Genomic DNA, 12,804 nt, shown 5'->3' with positions numbered 1-12,804 from the left:
ATTTAGTGTGATCCTGCTGAAACTTAATGTTGGTGATACTGAGGATATGCAACCCTGGTGTAATTTATTTTTGCCTAACATTAGCATTTTACTTTTTTTTCACTCCAGTGCCACAAATGATAAAAGTGGCTTAACTTTGTGAAGATGTGTAATTACACACACACACACACACACACACACACACACACACACACACACACACACACACACACACATATATATATATAGTGATACATGGAGAAAGAGAGCGAGAGCAGAAGACACAAACCCGAGCCTGCTGCCGTACAGTACATGGTCGCCTGCTCAACCACTGAGCTAAACCAGTGCACAGATTTGTCAAATTTGTGAAGCACAGACGAAACAGAGGTATCTCTCCAAGAACAATGTTGCATGTTTAGAAAAATATGGATGGTTTATTTGACCCTACTTTGACAAGCATTATATTCCATTTCCATGATGTTCAAGTCTTCTGAAGTCAATGAAACACAGTCTACATCCAAATATGAACAGTGGTATATCATTTGTCAACAACACATTCATTCACTTTTCGTCCTACAAACAGTTTTTGCAAAGACACACACAGTATAGTATTAATTTATCCGGTCAAATACTCGGTTAAGTGGGCTTCTATTCTGAACTCACGAAACAGTAATGGTTTATAGTTGTTTTTTAAGAATCTATTGAAAACAGACAGTCTAATATAAAGTCCATCCAGTACAGACTTGTCCATAATACTGCTTCTAGAATAGCTTATTTACAATCGTCTACTGGAAGCAAAAGAGGAAACAAAAAAGAAAAAGAAGAGAAAAAACGCCATTGCTTTAAGAACAAAACAAGCTAGCCATTAATATTAAAATTCAAAATTAATAATCAAAAACAGAACATAATGTTTTTTTCATTGATTGTGCTTTGTAACCCACAAAACCACTTCATTTTTCGAAATAGAACACCTATCAGAGGCACCAAATAGGAGTGCTGATAACATCCAGTTCAATTTCTCTCATTGAGATTCTCTACAACTATGAGTAGGACAGGGCATACAAATGGTTCCTTTTTTTCATTTATTTATATATTTATAAAGTTATTACAGGCTCATTCTCTCAGTTCATCACCTGTGGTGGTGTTATGTCGCACAACAGAAGTCACGTAGGAATCGGTTCGTGTGTTTAACCATGCAAAGCCCTTTAAGATTTGCCAGAAAAGGTCACAGAATAGATTTGTTGGACAAAAGGGGGCTGATAAAGGCATAAACAAACACAAATGGTGCTTTCCCACTAAAACATACACAGAATGGTGCCAAAGCCTGTGGATGAATAGGATAGGCAAGACAGTGACAATAATAGTAGGCAAGTTAGCAGGATAATACTACACCTTCCCCATCCATAACCTCCTCTGGCTTCAGATCTGGCTGGGCCTGTGTATGCAATGTACAGTGTAGCTCGTTTTCCCGGTCTCTCACAGTAAGTAAGTGGAAGTTCTTGGTCCTGGAATCTCTAATTTGGCAGAAGCCTTGGTCAAAGAAAGCAAAATTGCCACCATCCTACTCTAAAAGGAGGCCAATATACCACCGTTTGTCAATCAGACCCAGCCCCTGGCATTCAGCAGTGAGTATTCCTGAACATTTACACAGTCACCTCAGTCTTGCTGCCTGTGCGGTAGTGCTGTGGCTGTTGTTGCTGCTGCTGGTGGTGCTGTGGGATGTAGTGGAGTTGTTCCACAGTGTGAGTCCGTCTCGAGGCAAATGCCTGCCTCTTATTTGCTGTCTGGTTCATGGCTAAGGTGTTGGAGTGCCCACTCCCGCCTGCTCCCTGTACCCCACTTCCGCTGCCTCCACCACCGCTGTTGTTAGAGGCACTGGGATGGGAGTGCATTTTGGTCATCTTGTAGCGATCCATTAGAGGCGTAGTTGGAATGAACACGTCTGTGTGTGAGATGGCCCGTGATATTGACTTGTCACTGCCATAAAACCCGCCAGAGATACTGCTGACCATGCCGCGCTTCAGCGACCTCATCAGCTTATCTGGCGAGAGCAGAGGATCCTGGGACAGGAGGCGGTCTTGTGAGTATAGACGTTCTTGTGAATAGAGGCGATCTTGGGAGTAGTGGCGGTCTTTTGAATAAAGATGTTCCTGTGACAGGAGTCTGTCCTTGGAGTACATACGGTCCTTGGAGTAGAGGCGATCTTGGGAGGTGTGGCGGTCCTGTGGAAGAAGACGCTCCTGGGATCGAAGACGTTCAGCAGATAGGAGCTGTTCATCGGACAGGATCCTACCTCCGTACAGGGAAACACCGTTAGAAGACATGGTATAATCTTGCTGGGGGGCTCTTTGAGGGGACAGGACACGATCTTGGGACATAGCCCTCTGGACACGACGGGGCCTCTGCCTCTGCTGAGACTGCTGCTGTGAGGACTGTGACTGCGGAGGGGCCTGGGAGATGGAGGACTGTGGGGGCTGGCTCTGCTGTTGTTCCCGGTGCTATCGAGCAAAAGACGGATGAGGTGAGTTTATTCATAAACTCAGGGGTAAGATGCTCTGCTGCCGACTACTTCAGAATAACTTCTAACATTTAAATCTGGAAACTTGTGCTCTTGCATCATAGATACATAAAACTTGATAGTACATGACCTTGTTTTGAAGCGTGCACTATTGAACGGAACACTTCTGTACCCACCTGTTCTTGACTCATTTTGAGAACATGAAGGGGAAGAGTGCTTCTTGCTGCCAGGTCGGGCAGGTGGCGCTTACGAGTGTAGTAGTCTTCGACTTCTTTATCTGCTGCAGAGGACACAGTGGGAAAAAAAAAGACACGAAGTGAAGAGGCAATTCAAGGAGCGAAAGAAAGAGAAAACACGGGTAGGTACAGAATGCTAGGGGAGAAATCGTGTAACGTGGAATTGGAGAACACGGCACACAATGCAGAGAATAGTGTTGGGAGACCCATCGTATTTCACCTTTCCAAGCTCATAGAGGGGAATAGAAAATAGAGGCAGAGTATCACAGACGGACCACATTACATGCTAGGCACATAACATCCACATATCCAGACTTGATCAGGGATGCTGCAGGCAGTTCTGGCTGTGGGGGATAACTTTTCAAAGGTCATTTGAAAGTCTATAAACAAAAAACATCATATACAGACATGGAGGGAACCACGCAGGCACCTCACATATATGCATGCTGGAAATCTAATAGGATTATTACACAATCACATCAACACTGAAGCTGGGAGTGTTTCATATAAACTCGAGTGGGGGTTTTCTTTCGTATACCTGTGTGCAACCAACAAAAACCTCCAAACCAAACAATGAATATAACATGCATTTAAAAGCAGATCAAAAAGACGAGAATACATTTGCAAAGACGAAGTGTAGGAGTGAATGTAGCATTAAATTCATGCCACACGACAAAAACACATGCACAGAGAGCTGTATCGACCAAATAAATACATAAAAAAACACACACGCACACACAAAGTGATGCACATTTACAAAAACTTGACATCTGGTCATAAAGACAGTAGCATAAACCATTCAAAAATGGAAACATTTATAAGTCTGTGAATGAGCGTTTAACCCGCACAACAAGAGACAGGTGAATGCCACTGCCATTGATGGTGGAAAGGTATAATGAGAGCAGATCTCTCCACCTTATTGAGAATTCGTAGATGGCTTTTCGGTGCGAGTCTGTCTTTTTCAATAATGGTACAGCAGTGTTCACACCACCTGTCCAAATTACTCTCATCCAAATCCCCTTCAGCGCCGAGTCACGGGTGCTTGCTGCAAATCGATTCATTATGAGAGATAATAAAACAAGATGTTCCTTTCTCAAGCATAATAGTCTTCAAGATTTGGGCAGCGCATTGCAAACTCATCAACCATATTACCAGAGTGAATGAATAACTCATGATATATAGTGTCCTGCACTGCAATAGGCTAAGTGCTTTTTTTCTCTTCAGTTTGATACCAATTTGCATTAATAAGCAGTACCATTCTTCTTTTATTATCTCAACAATGAAAACTCCGCTCGATGTTCCCTCCAGCGCAATCCGGCATGATCTATCATTGTGCAGACACTAGTTGAGCAACAAAAAGAAACAGCAGAGCCTTTTGGCTATTTGCTGCAGCAAATAATTTGCTTTTGAAGCAAAAAGAAAGTTGGGAAGACTGAAGGAAGGACACCGCCAAGGGATATTTTTCCATTTCAGAACTGTCTCTTTGGTGGGGTCCTATCTCTGACAATTGAATTCATTTGGTTTTGTTTTACGGTCCATCAAAAGCTATTATGTTAATTCTCACAAGCATTCTTCAAATAAATTGTGGTTGTTTTTATTTCTCCAAAACAACCAGTAAATACTACTGCAAACTTGTTTTACCATTTAGTTTCAAATGGTGCCTGGCAGCTCTAAGTGGGAGCCAGTGCAGAGCGACCCCTGACGGGATGAGTTGTAGATGTCCATCTTTCATTTTGACTTGAGCCAGCTGCGAAGCAGGACGCTCATGATGAAACTACACAAGCCGTAACGGATATTTGTATTTCACTTAGAGAATAGCATGAGACGAGAGCTCATTATGCTGTAGAAATTCACCAAAGAAACGCTAAATTAATACCGAGCCAGGCCAGACGCAAGAAGCCGCTGATATATGTGTGATTCAAGAGAAATCATGGCTGCGGCGAGGGAAGCAGGGAATATCAATGAATCAGAGTTTTTTTTGAGGTGATTAGGCTGCTTTTTTGACAGCTCAGAGTTGAGAAGGGGATACTTTCTGGCTTTAATTCATAGTGCCCTCCATCCACTTAGATCTTTAATCAACGGCGAGCTGCAAAAAGTCCAAAACAACATATACGGGTACTTTTTTCTACAGTTTAATGTCCCGAGTTACAGCAGGTGAGCCATTGTTACATCTGAAATACTTCAGAGCCCTTCAGAAAGTCCCAGCCTGGAGTCAGGAAAGCACACTTAATGCAGTGTTTTTATCATGCAGGGCTTTAGGATCAGGGCAGGGCGCCTATTCTTGCATTATTGCAGTGAACTTGGACCTACTGAGTTTCTTCAAGGACGAGAACCGGTTGAGGTCGGCTTTGACGGCCGCCTCGTAGGAGGGTGGCAGGTGTGACAGGCTCTGGAAGGAGCGTGAGAAAGACAGGTCGTAGGGCTCCGTCTGCGAGGTCAGGATGCCACTTATCCGATTGTTTTCTGGAGACACATACATACATATACAGACACAGAAGAGGGAAAAAGGGGGGGAAATGGGCAGGCTGACGTCTCCTACGCCACCCCCCCCAAAAAGGAGACCCCAGGGAACAATCACAGAAAGACCACCTGCTGTGAAGAAAAAAGAGTGAGCTGGCAGACAGGCTGGAGTTTCAGCTGTACAAATATTTGCTGGAGGCAGAGGTCCTTTGAAATAATCTCCAAATTAATCTCGTCAGTATAAAATAATAATTCCAACCAAGGGAGCCACTGAGTATATGGAAGCCCTGCTCCTCTTCTGGGAGTTTGGGGGTTGTAGTGACCTAAGAAAAAAATCTATATTTGTACAAATACACATGAACTCACACATGAGTACATATAAAATATGTTTTGAATAGCTGGTTTTATAAACCAGATAGAGTCAGCAGCTTACATTTCATACTTTGTATCTCTGAGGTGTGAGTCTTTACTAACTCTAACTCTAGACAATCAGAATATGTAGTTTTTGTTTTGATTAAGTTGTTCTCCTGTGTCTTAGCAATCAGGGAGCAAAGAAAATAATCATTCTAAGTGACATGAACTTTCTTTCCTAATAGTCTATTGTGCCTTTCTCCAAACTATAAGGGTAGGGCAGAGTTAGAGTTATCCCTTATGGTGACTAACCTCAGAGGGTTAAAGAAAGAAACTTCTGAAGGAAGGTACATGTGAAAGGGTTGGAGAATGACTGAGATAGATTTTGAGAACAATCACACTTTATGTTGCTGAAATAGAAAACCCAGTCCACTCGTACTAAAGTGGAGTGAGAGAGTTACGTATCCTGTTGATATTTCAGTAAACTAGACTATTAAAGATAGTCATGGCTATAAAACATTTCTTATTTGATAACCCTTAACATTAAAGCCAAACGGGTTGTGTAGGTTCCCCTATGCCAAAGCTACTCTAACCCTTCTAGACACGACACCCTAGGTCCTTTGGTATTAAGCACCAAGATATTAGGACCAGATTCTTTTAGTCATACAAGTTGCAAGGTGGAGCGTCAAATCAATTAGACTTGTTTTTCCAGCACATCCCACACATGCTCAGTTAAATCAGATGGGAATCTGGAGGCTGAAGGACACCTTGATCTCTTTGTTACATTCCTTAAACTATCACTCCAAAATTGTTGTATTCTGGAACCACATATTATCCTGCTAGAAGATACTTTCTGCCTAATAAAGCCTACTACCTTTTGACAGGTGCTGTTATTACAAATGATGGAACTGAACTGACCTGATTTTAATGTTGTAACTTAGTTGAAATACTTCTATCACTTTGGTTGTAGGCTTTCTATGGTTTGTACCATAGCTCTAAAGTTCTAAGTCTTATTGTTTTAATCATCCCTCTGTCCTTTAAAGTTCAGCAATAGTTTGCTGAGGAAAAAAGTTGAATATCTGCCTTTAAGAAACTGTTGCATATTTTAAAACTCCAACTTGTTGGTGCCAGTGATGGGGGAGTATAGGCGGACACATCAGCCACTCAGTGAGTGTTTGGTGTGGGACTGACTTGACAGGCGATGCGGTGGTTTGACGGGAGGAAACAGTGGTCCAAACAAGGAAAGGCAAGGAAAAAATAGACAACACACCAAACAACAGATGTGTGCTGGAGAGTGACCCTGCTTGTGACAGTGCTGTGATGTGAACTGGGACAGGGACGGGAGCAATGCCTGGCTGCCTGTTGTTGGTGTGATGTGAGATGATGCCAGGAAGACGAGGAAGGTGGGGGTGGGGGACTGGACCCAAGCCTTCTTTTCTTCTCACTCTACTCCTTCTCTTTATCTCTCTTTTTCACACATGTACACACACAAACATCCGCAGTCTGTCCCATTCCACTTCCCTCACTCTGTCAATCTTATCTGTCTTACCATGCTGCCACCCACTTTCCTTTGCTCCTTAATTCTTTCTTGTCCATTCAGTATTCCCTTCTCTCTCATTTTCTTTCCCACTCCTGCTCTATCTAGCTTTCCCCTGCAAGCTCCGAGTCTGTCACGCAGTGCAGAGCAGCGGGCATGGGTGTGACTCCACACTAGCCTCCAAACGACAGATAAGAATAGTGTTTTTAGTAACTGCTGCAGGATGGAGAGATGGAAGAGAAAGAGAACAAGAGATGGGGATAAGAGAATCAAAAAGAAACAAGAGACTGAAATGCTCAGTTGTGGTCACAAGCTTACGTGCATTCATTATGGACATGAACGGCAATAATTTGGGTTTTTTTTAAAATAAATTCTTTGAACTGTTCCTTTTAGGGGTGAAATGATTGTGCATGACTGTACATCCATAATGACTTATTTTGGATTGTCTCTAAAGCACACAGAGTCAAAGTTATCCATACAGGCCCAAAAGTGTACATACAGCTCATTTAAATTGACACTAACGTCACTAAAGATGTAGATGGTAAATGGCCTGGTTCTTATATAGCACTGCACACAACTACATTCACCCATTCTATCCAACATTCACACTCTGATGGACGCATCAGAGACCAACTTCGGGTTATCTGGCATGCAGACTGGGCAGATGGGGACTGAACCACCAACCTTCCAATTAGTAGGTGACCTGCTCTACTACCTGATCTACACAATCGTTCCACCCGGGGAAAAAATTGATTAAAGAAATAAAAGCTCATGACATTAATGCCTATGATGAGCGTATGTAAACTCATGACCACGACTGTAAGAAGGAACGAGAGTAAAGTAGCAGGGACGGCAGCATGGCTGAGTGACTGCAGGGGGTCCTGGGAGCTGCAGGGGGGGAGATCGAAGTGAAAAATTTGTGAGTGGGTTGTCTTCCACAGCTGCATTACTAAGTGGGGAATCAACTCAGACTGTGGCATGCTGTTAGCTATCTCATTAGCAGACATACTTTATGTTTAAACACAGTAAAGCCACACAGATGTGGCTCCAAGACTTAAATAGTTAAAAAAAAATCAGCAGAAGATTTTACTTCATAACTTCATAACTATTGTGATATAGTTTTGAAAAACAATAATTATGAGTTGTATCGGTCAAATCTATAGCTATAACTATCTGTAACTTTGATTGTTGTGTTGTTTTTTTCTGGCAAATTAAACCTAAACCCAAAGGCGCTGACTATGTAACATAACCTTTGGTCATAGTAATGACATGAATGACATGACAGTTGATAAGAGCAGCAGTCTTTCAGAATTAAATAACAGTATGGTGTTATGTTCACACAGATGCAGAATTTTAGATGCAGAATTAGTAGGTATCAGTACGTTTACTGACAGTGGCACTAATACTGCTCTGAAAATCAACTCAGGGGATGCAAATGTCCAAGTAGAACATTCTGAACCCTAAACTTAAAGGATACCCTGAGTCACAACGACAAATGCTCATCATTGATGAGAACCACGGGTGACCACGAGAAACTCGTCTCATGGAAGACAGAACATAATTTTGCAACATAAAATAAGCTTAATTGGATACATCAATGAAATGGAAGAAGATAACAACTGATATAAGAGCCTGTCACACAAAGCATTTACATAATTTCGAACAGAATTACACACAAAGTACCAGTCCTCTTACGTGTAACACACATATGTGAGTGTCCCAGTGAAGCTGGGCTCTCAGTAAACTGGCTGCTTGTCAGTAAAAGCCATTCTTATAAAAACCAGCATTCAAAATTGTTGATTTGGTTTTGGTCTTTCTGATGGATTTTTTTGACAGTACGAAAAATACTGCATAAATATAACATAAATAATTTTCTACTGTAACTCATCAGCTTGTGTCCCTGATTCCTGTTGGCCCACATGACCAACAACAAACTGTGCTGTCAAAGCAAAGATCAAACAGAAACTCTTGCTTGAATCAGGTCTGAAAATACACTGGTTTAAGTTAGAGAAAGGAGGAAACAAAGGTAAGAGTCGTGGTATGTACACAAATGTGTGCTGGAATGCAGTGAATGAATATTCACACTAAATTAAACATATGTATGCATGACTTACCACGTCTCAATGATCGGTGAGCTACCGAAACCCAAATGAAAAACAAATATTTCAGAAACATGTTGATGGTAAGAGAAACAGAACCTATTCCTGAAAGACCTTCTGCATATTCAGCACAGCCAGTACAGAAAATCTCCCCTCAAAATTATTCTAATGAAAACAGCTTTTAAGTCCAGAGGCATGCTATGTACACTTGTGTGTATGATTGTGCATTTTCTGCTCTGATATGGAGCAGTATCTCCTGGTTGTTTCAGTCAAGGGCCGCTGGGGGGGTTGTGGCTGTGGGTTTTTATCTGGAAAATACACTGTGTGCCAAAACTTGAAGGATTTCTGGCAGCTTGTGATCAAAGTGTCTGTGTTAGATGTGTTGAAATGGATTTTTCATGTTTTCCATAGATCTCCAAGGCATTTGTTCCCAGTATGCAGTTTTCTTATCTATGCGTGTGATTCTGTGTGAGTCTGTGGATGTATGTGTGTGGACTACACGGTCAGTTGTGTCCATAAAGAAGGAATGAGTCTGTCTGCAGAATTTAGCTATGGCTCCAAAGTGCCTCAACGATAGCAGGTTTTTAATGTTTGTGGTTGAAACAAACAGTATAAAAATCACACGGTGAGATCAGGGCAATGTAATAAATGCACAAGGCAGGGAATATTCAGCTCAATGCCGCTTTTTCTTTTATCTTTGCTATCTTTCCTCTTTCCTCTCTTACACGACTGCTCAACTGGCAGACTGTGACCACGGGCCGCCTCAGCTCCCTCAAAGGAACAGCTGATTAACTTGAGTAATAAAAGCTGATTCACGGTACTGCTCCTCTCAGGCACCGTGAAGTTATGGTTTTTTAGGACAACAGTGGAGAACATTGTCGTGGGATGGGATGACCTTGACAGAGCATTACGTTGTTTTCACTTTAAAGAAAGAGAGACAGATGGCCGACAACTACTGTCTCTTGTCTCTCAAAGAAAAAAAGTGCCCCCATTTCAAAAATTAAAAATGAAGAAATTGAAAATTAGATCAGTTCAATGAATTTACCCCATTAAACATGTTAAGAGCTGCATTCTAGACTTCCAAACATTTGAAACATTGAACTGACCAGGGAATTTACTTGCATAAGACCCTTTCCCTCTAGTTTTCCTTACCATTCTTAGGTGTGCGTGTGGGGCTACCTAGAGCCACATGGTTATAGTTGGGCTGATGGGTACCTGCAATGACAAAAGCAATGAAAGATCTGTTCAATGTTCACGAGGAATGCTCTGTATGTTCTAAAACACAGACTTCAAGCAGTGTGAGGGTGATAATTAAAGAGATAATTCACTGAAGAAGCTGGAAATGTTGTCTTCTAGTGGCACTTGGAGATATGCTTTTTATATAATTCACAAAATATAGATCTATGTAGAAAACATTGTGCATTTTTAATGGACTTTTATAGTTTAAATAAGACACGATGCCGCAGTTACTTTCCACACTTGCGTGTAAACCTATTCACTGAGTGAAATATCCCTTTAATTTCCTCAAATTAAGAAAAGACATGAGAGACTGTGTGATGAGTAAATCTAAATGGAGTCCCCTGTAAGCTTGACATTAGCCTGCAAAATATGTTTACACCAGACATATTTTGGAAAGTAGGCTAAAACAGACGAAAGGAAAAAAACAGAAATATGGCATACAACATCCTGTCCTGGAAAAGTCAAGAGCAATTACTGTATTTTTTGTAAAGTGTATTATTTAAGAATAAAGACGCGCATTTATGCATTCATCATTACAAAAGATCCATGAACTGCAGTGCTGCAGGTGCATTTGAACACAGGAAACCACCAGTACAACTACAAATGAACAGAGAAAGACATTCTGGTTTAAAATTATATGACCAGTACACAAAAATACACAGTGAACCTACCAAGAGAGGTTTTGCACCAACATTTTTACATAAGCAATGACCAAGCAACTCATTAGAAATGAAAGTTATATTGAACTCACATAAAACATATTTTTTAAAACAGATTTCTTTTAACCTCAGACAAAAGTAGTTAGCAAAAAAACCAAAACAAAGCCAAACCTTCAGAGCAAATTTCAAGGTCTGCAGCCTGTTTACACTGAGCAATTTTTACCTGTTCGTGATGAAGTCTGACTATCATGAGAGAAATTAAGTGAAATCGGTCATTGGTCATCACTTACCAAAACAATTTGTTTTACACTGAAGCCAACCAAGAAATCCCAGAAACTTAGGGGCAGTGTTTGTCAGCTGACTTGAAACCATTGTCATACTTTTATTTACAAAAAATAAAACAACAACAACAAAAAACAGTTGTGGAAAAGAAAAGAAAATCCAAACTCAGAAAGAAAAACTATGGAAGAAACACAAAAAATGTTATGACTCATACAAAGAAGGAGCTGATAGTGTTCCCCTGCTTTGGTACATAGTTTTTCATATTTAAATCTAAGACGGTGAAGTTATTGTATATTTTTGTGCCACCAGCTAACTTGCTAACATTGAATGGTATCAGCTTACAGGTCGGCTAGCGACACTGTTATGAACAAATAGTGAAGGATTTAGATTCCTCGGTGATGGGAGCTGTGAAGTGCAGTGACCTTCAGAGATACCACATCAGTAGCGTTCTGAACTGTACTGTCAGCAAAACATTACCAGAGCACACAATTACACAAGGTGACAAATATGTTTCATGTTGTTTGCTTAGCTAATTTAGCTAATTAGGCTAGCATAAGCTTTGCCCTGGTTGCTTCCCAAATCGTGTTCTTGTTAATCTGAATTTTTTAGCATGCATATTATACAGTTGTGTGTTATCTGACACGGTCAAAAATCAAGCCCAGTGTTTGTCCAGACAGGTCATGACTTCAAGCTCAGCCAGAATCCCAGCAGACTAGCTTATGGCTCCAGTCCGTTTTTTTCACTGATGTTCTGTGCTGTAGGTCTTACTGCTGCCATCTCTATCTCTGGCTTTCCACATATGTGCATGGAAAGGCAGTAATTTTTCAGGATGAGTATGCATCAGAGTGATTAATACGTTTCTTATGGATAATGTTTGTACAATATATTTGGGATGTGTTTTTGAACTTGTAGTCTTTGGAATGGACTCTGCAAACTTAACATGCACTGGTCCTCATCTCTGGCCATTATCCCTTTTTTTTCTGTCTCTGCAAGGAAGCTCTAATCAGTAGTAACAGTCAAACGTGTTATCATTTGAGTAAGCAGAGCCTTTTTAAATTTCATCTCAGAGGATAAACAACAGTTGGCCCCAATCACCTATCCATCCTGCTGTGCTGGAGTGTTTGTGGGATGACAGGGAATGTGATGCAGTGGTATGGTGCTCGCCTTGGCACCGCACCGTGGAAGTGCTTTAGTTGAAAGATGGGACCTTTACTGAGCCCATTGTACTGAGAAAGTTGATGAATGACAGCTATTCTCAGCAGCGTGGGTTTGTGTGTTTGTATGAGAGGGGAAGGCAGCAATAGATGGAGACCCCAGTGTAGAGTGTTGCCATTGCAACACGTTCATTTGCTGTCTGCTGCTGTGCCTGTTTAAAAATGCATTAGAGCCAACTGCTGAAACATCCATTTACATCTGTCAAAGAAGTGAAGAAGGAGAGTGAGGC

At 41.3% G+C, this 12,804-nt stretch overlaps 1 protein-coding gene across 5 annotated transcripts in view; it reads right to left on the bottom strand.

The window, feature by feature from the left end:
- Positions 1 to 394: 394 nt before the first annotated feature.
- Positions 395 to 12,804, bottom strand: part of shisa6b (shisa family member 6b) — a 76,436-nt gene continuing 64,026 nt past the window's right edge. For 3 of the 5 annotated variants that reach the window (XM_086304946.1, XM_086304948.1, XM_086304949.1), the window contains 5 exons: positions 10,333 to 10,395; positions 9,196 to 9,216; positions 5,044 to 5,196; positions 2,674 to 2,777; positions 395 to 2,477 (listed from right to left, as the gene is read on the bottom strand). In XM_086304946.1, the coding sequence (XP_086161072.1) occupies positions 1,623 to 2,477; positions 2,674 to 2,777; positions 5,044 to 5,196; positions 9,196 to 9,216; positions 10,333 to 10,395 (1,196 nt within the window). In that variant the 3' untranslated portion in view covers positions 395 to 1,622. The remainder of the gene's footprint in view (positions 2,478 to 2,673; positions 2,778 to 5,043; positions 5,197 to 9,195; positions 9,217 to 10,332; positions 10,396 to 12,804) is intronic. The other 2 variants (XM_086304947.1, XM_086304950.1) reach the window with 2 other exon arrangements.

The sequence above is a fragment of the Aulonocara sp. 'chitande type north' Nkhata Bay genome, linkage group LG8, assembly GCF_057382095.1.
Source record: "Aulonocara sp. 'chitande type north' Nkhata Bay isolate Kocher_YH1m ecotype deep benthic linkage group LG8, A_spYH_male_GT1.1, whole genome shotgun sequence".
Classification (NCBI taxonomy): Eukaryota; Metazoa; Chordata; class Actinopteri; order Cichliformes; family Cichlidae; genus Aulonocara; species Aulonocara sp. 'chitande type north' Nkhata Bay.
The sequence above is the reverse complement of the archived record's forward strand: the minus strand, read 5'-3'. Positions and strand labels throughout refer to the sequence as shown.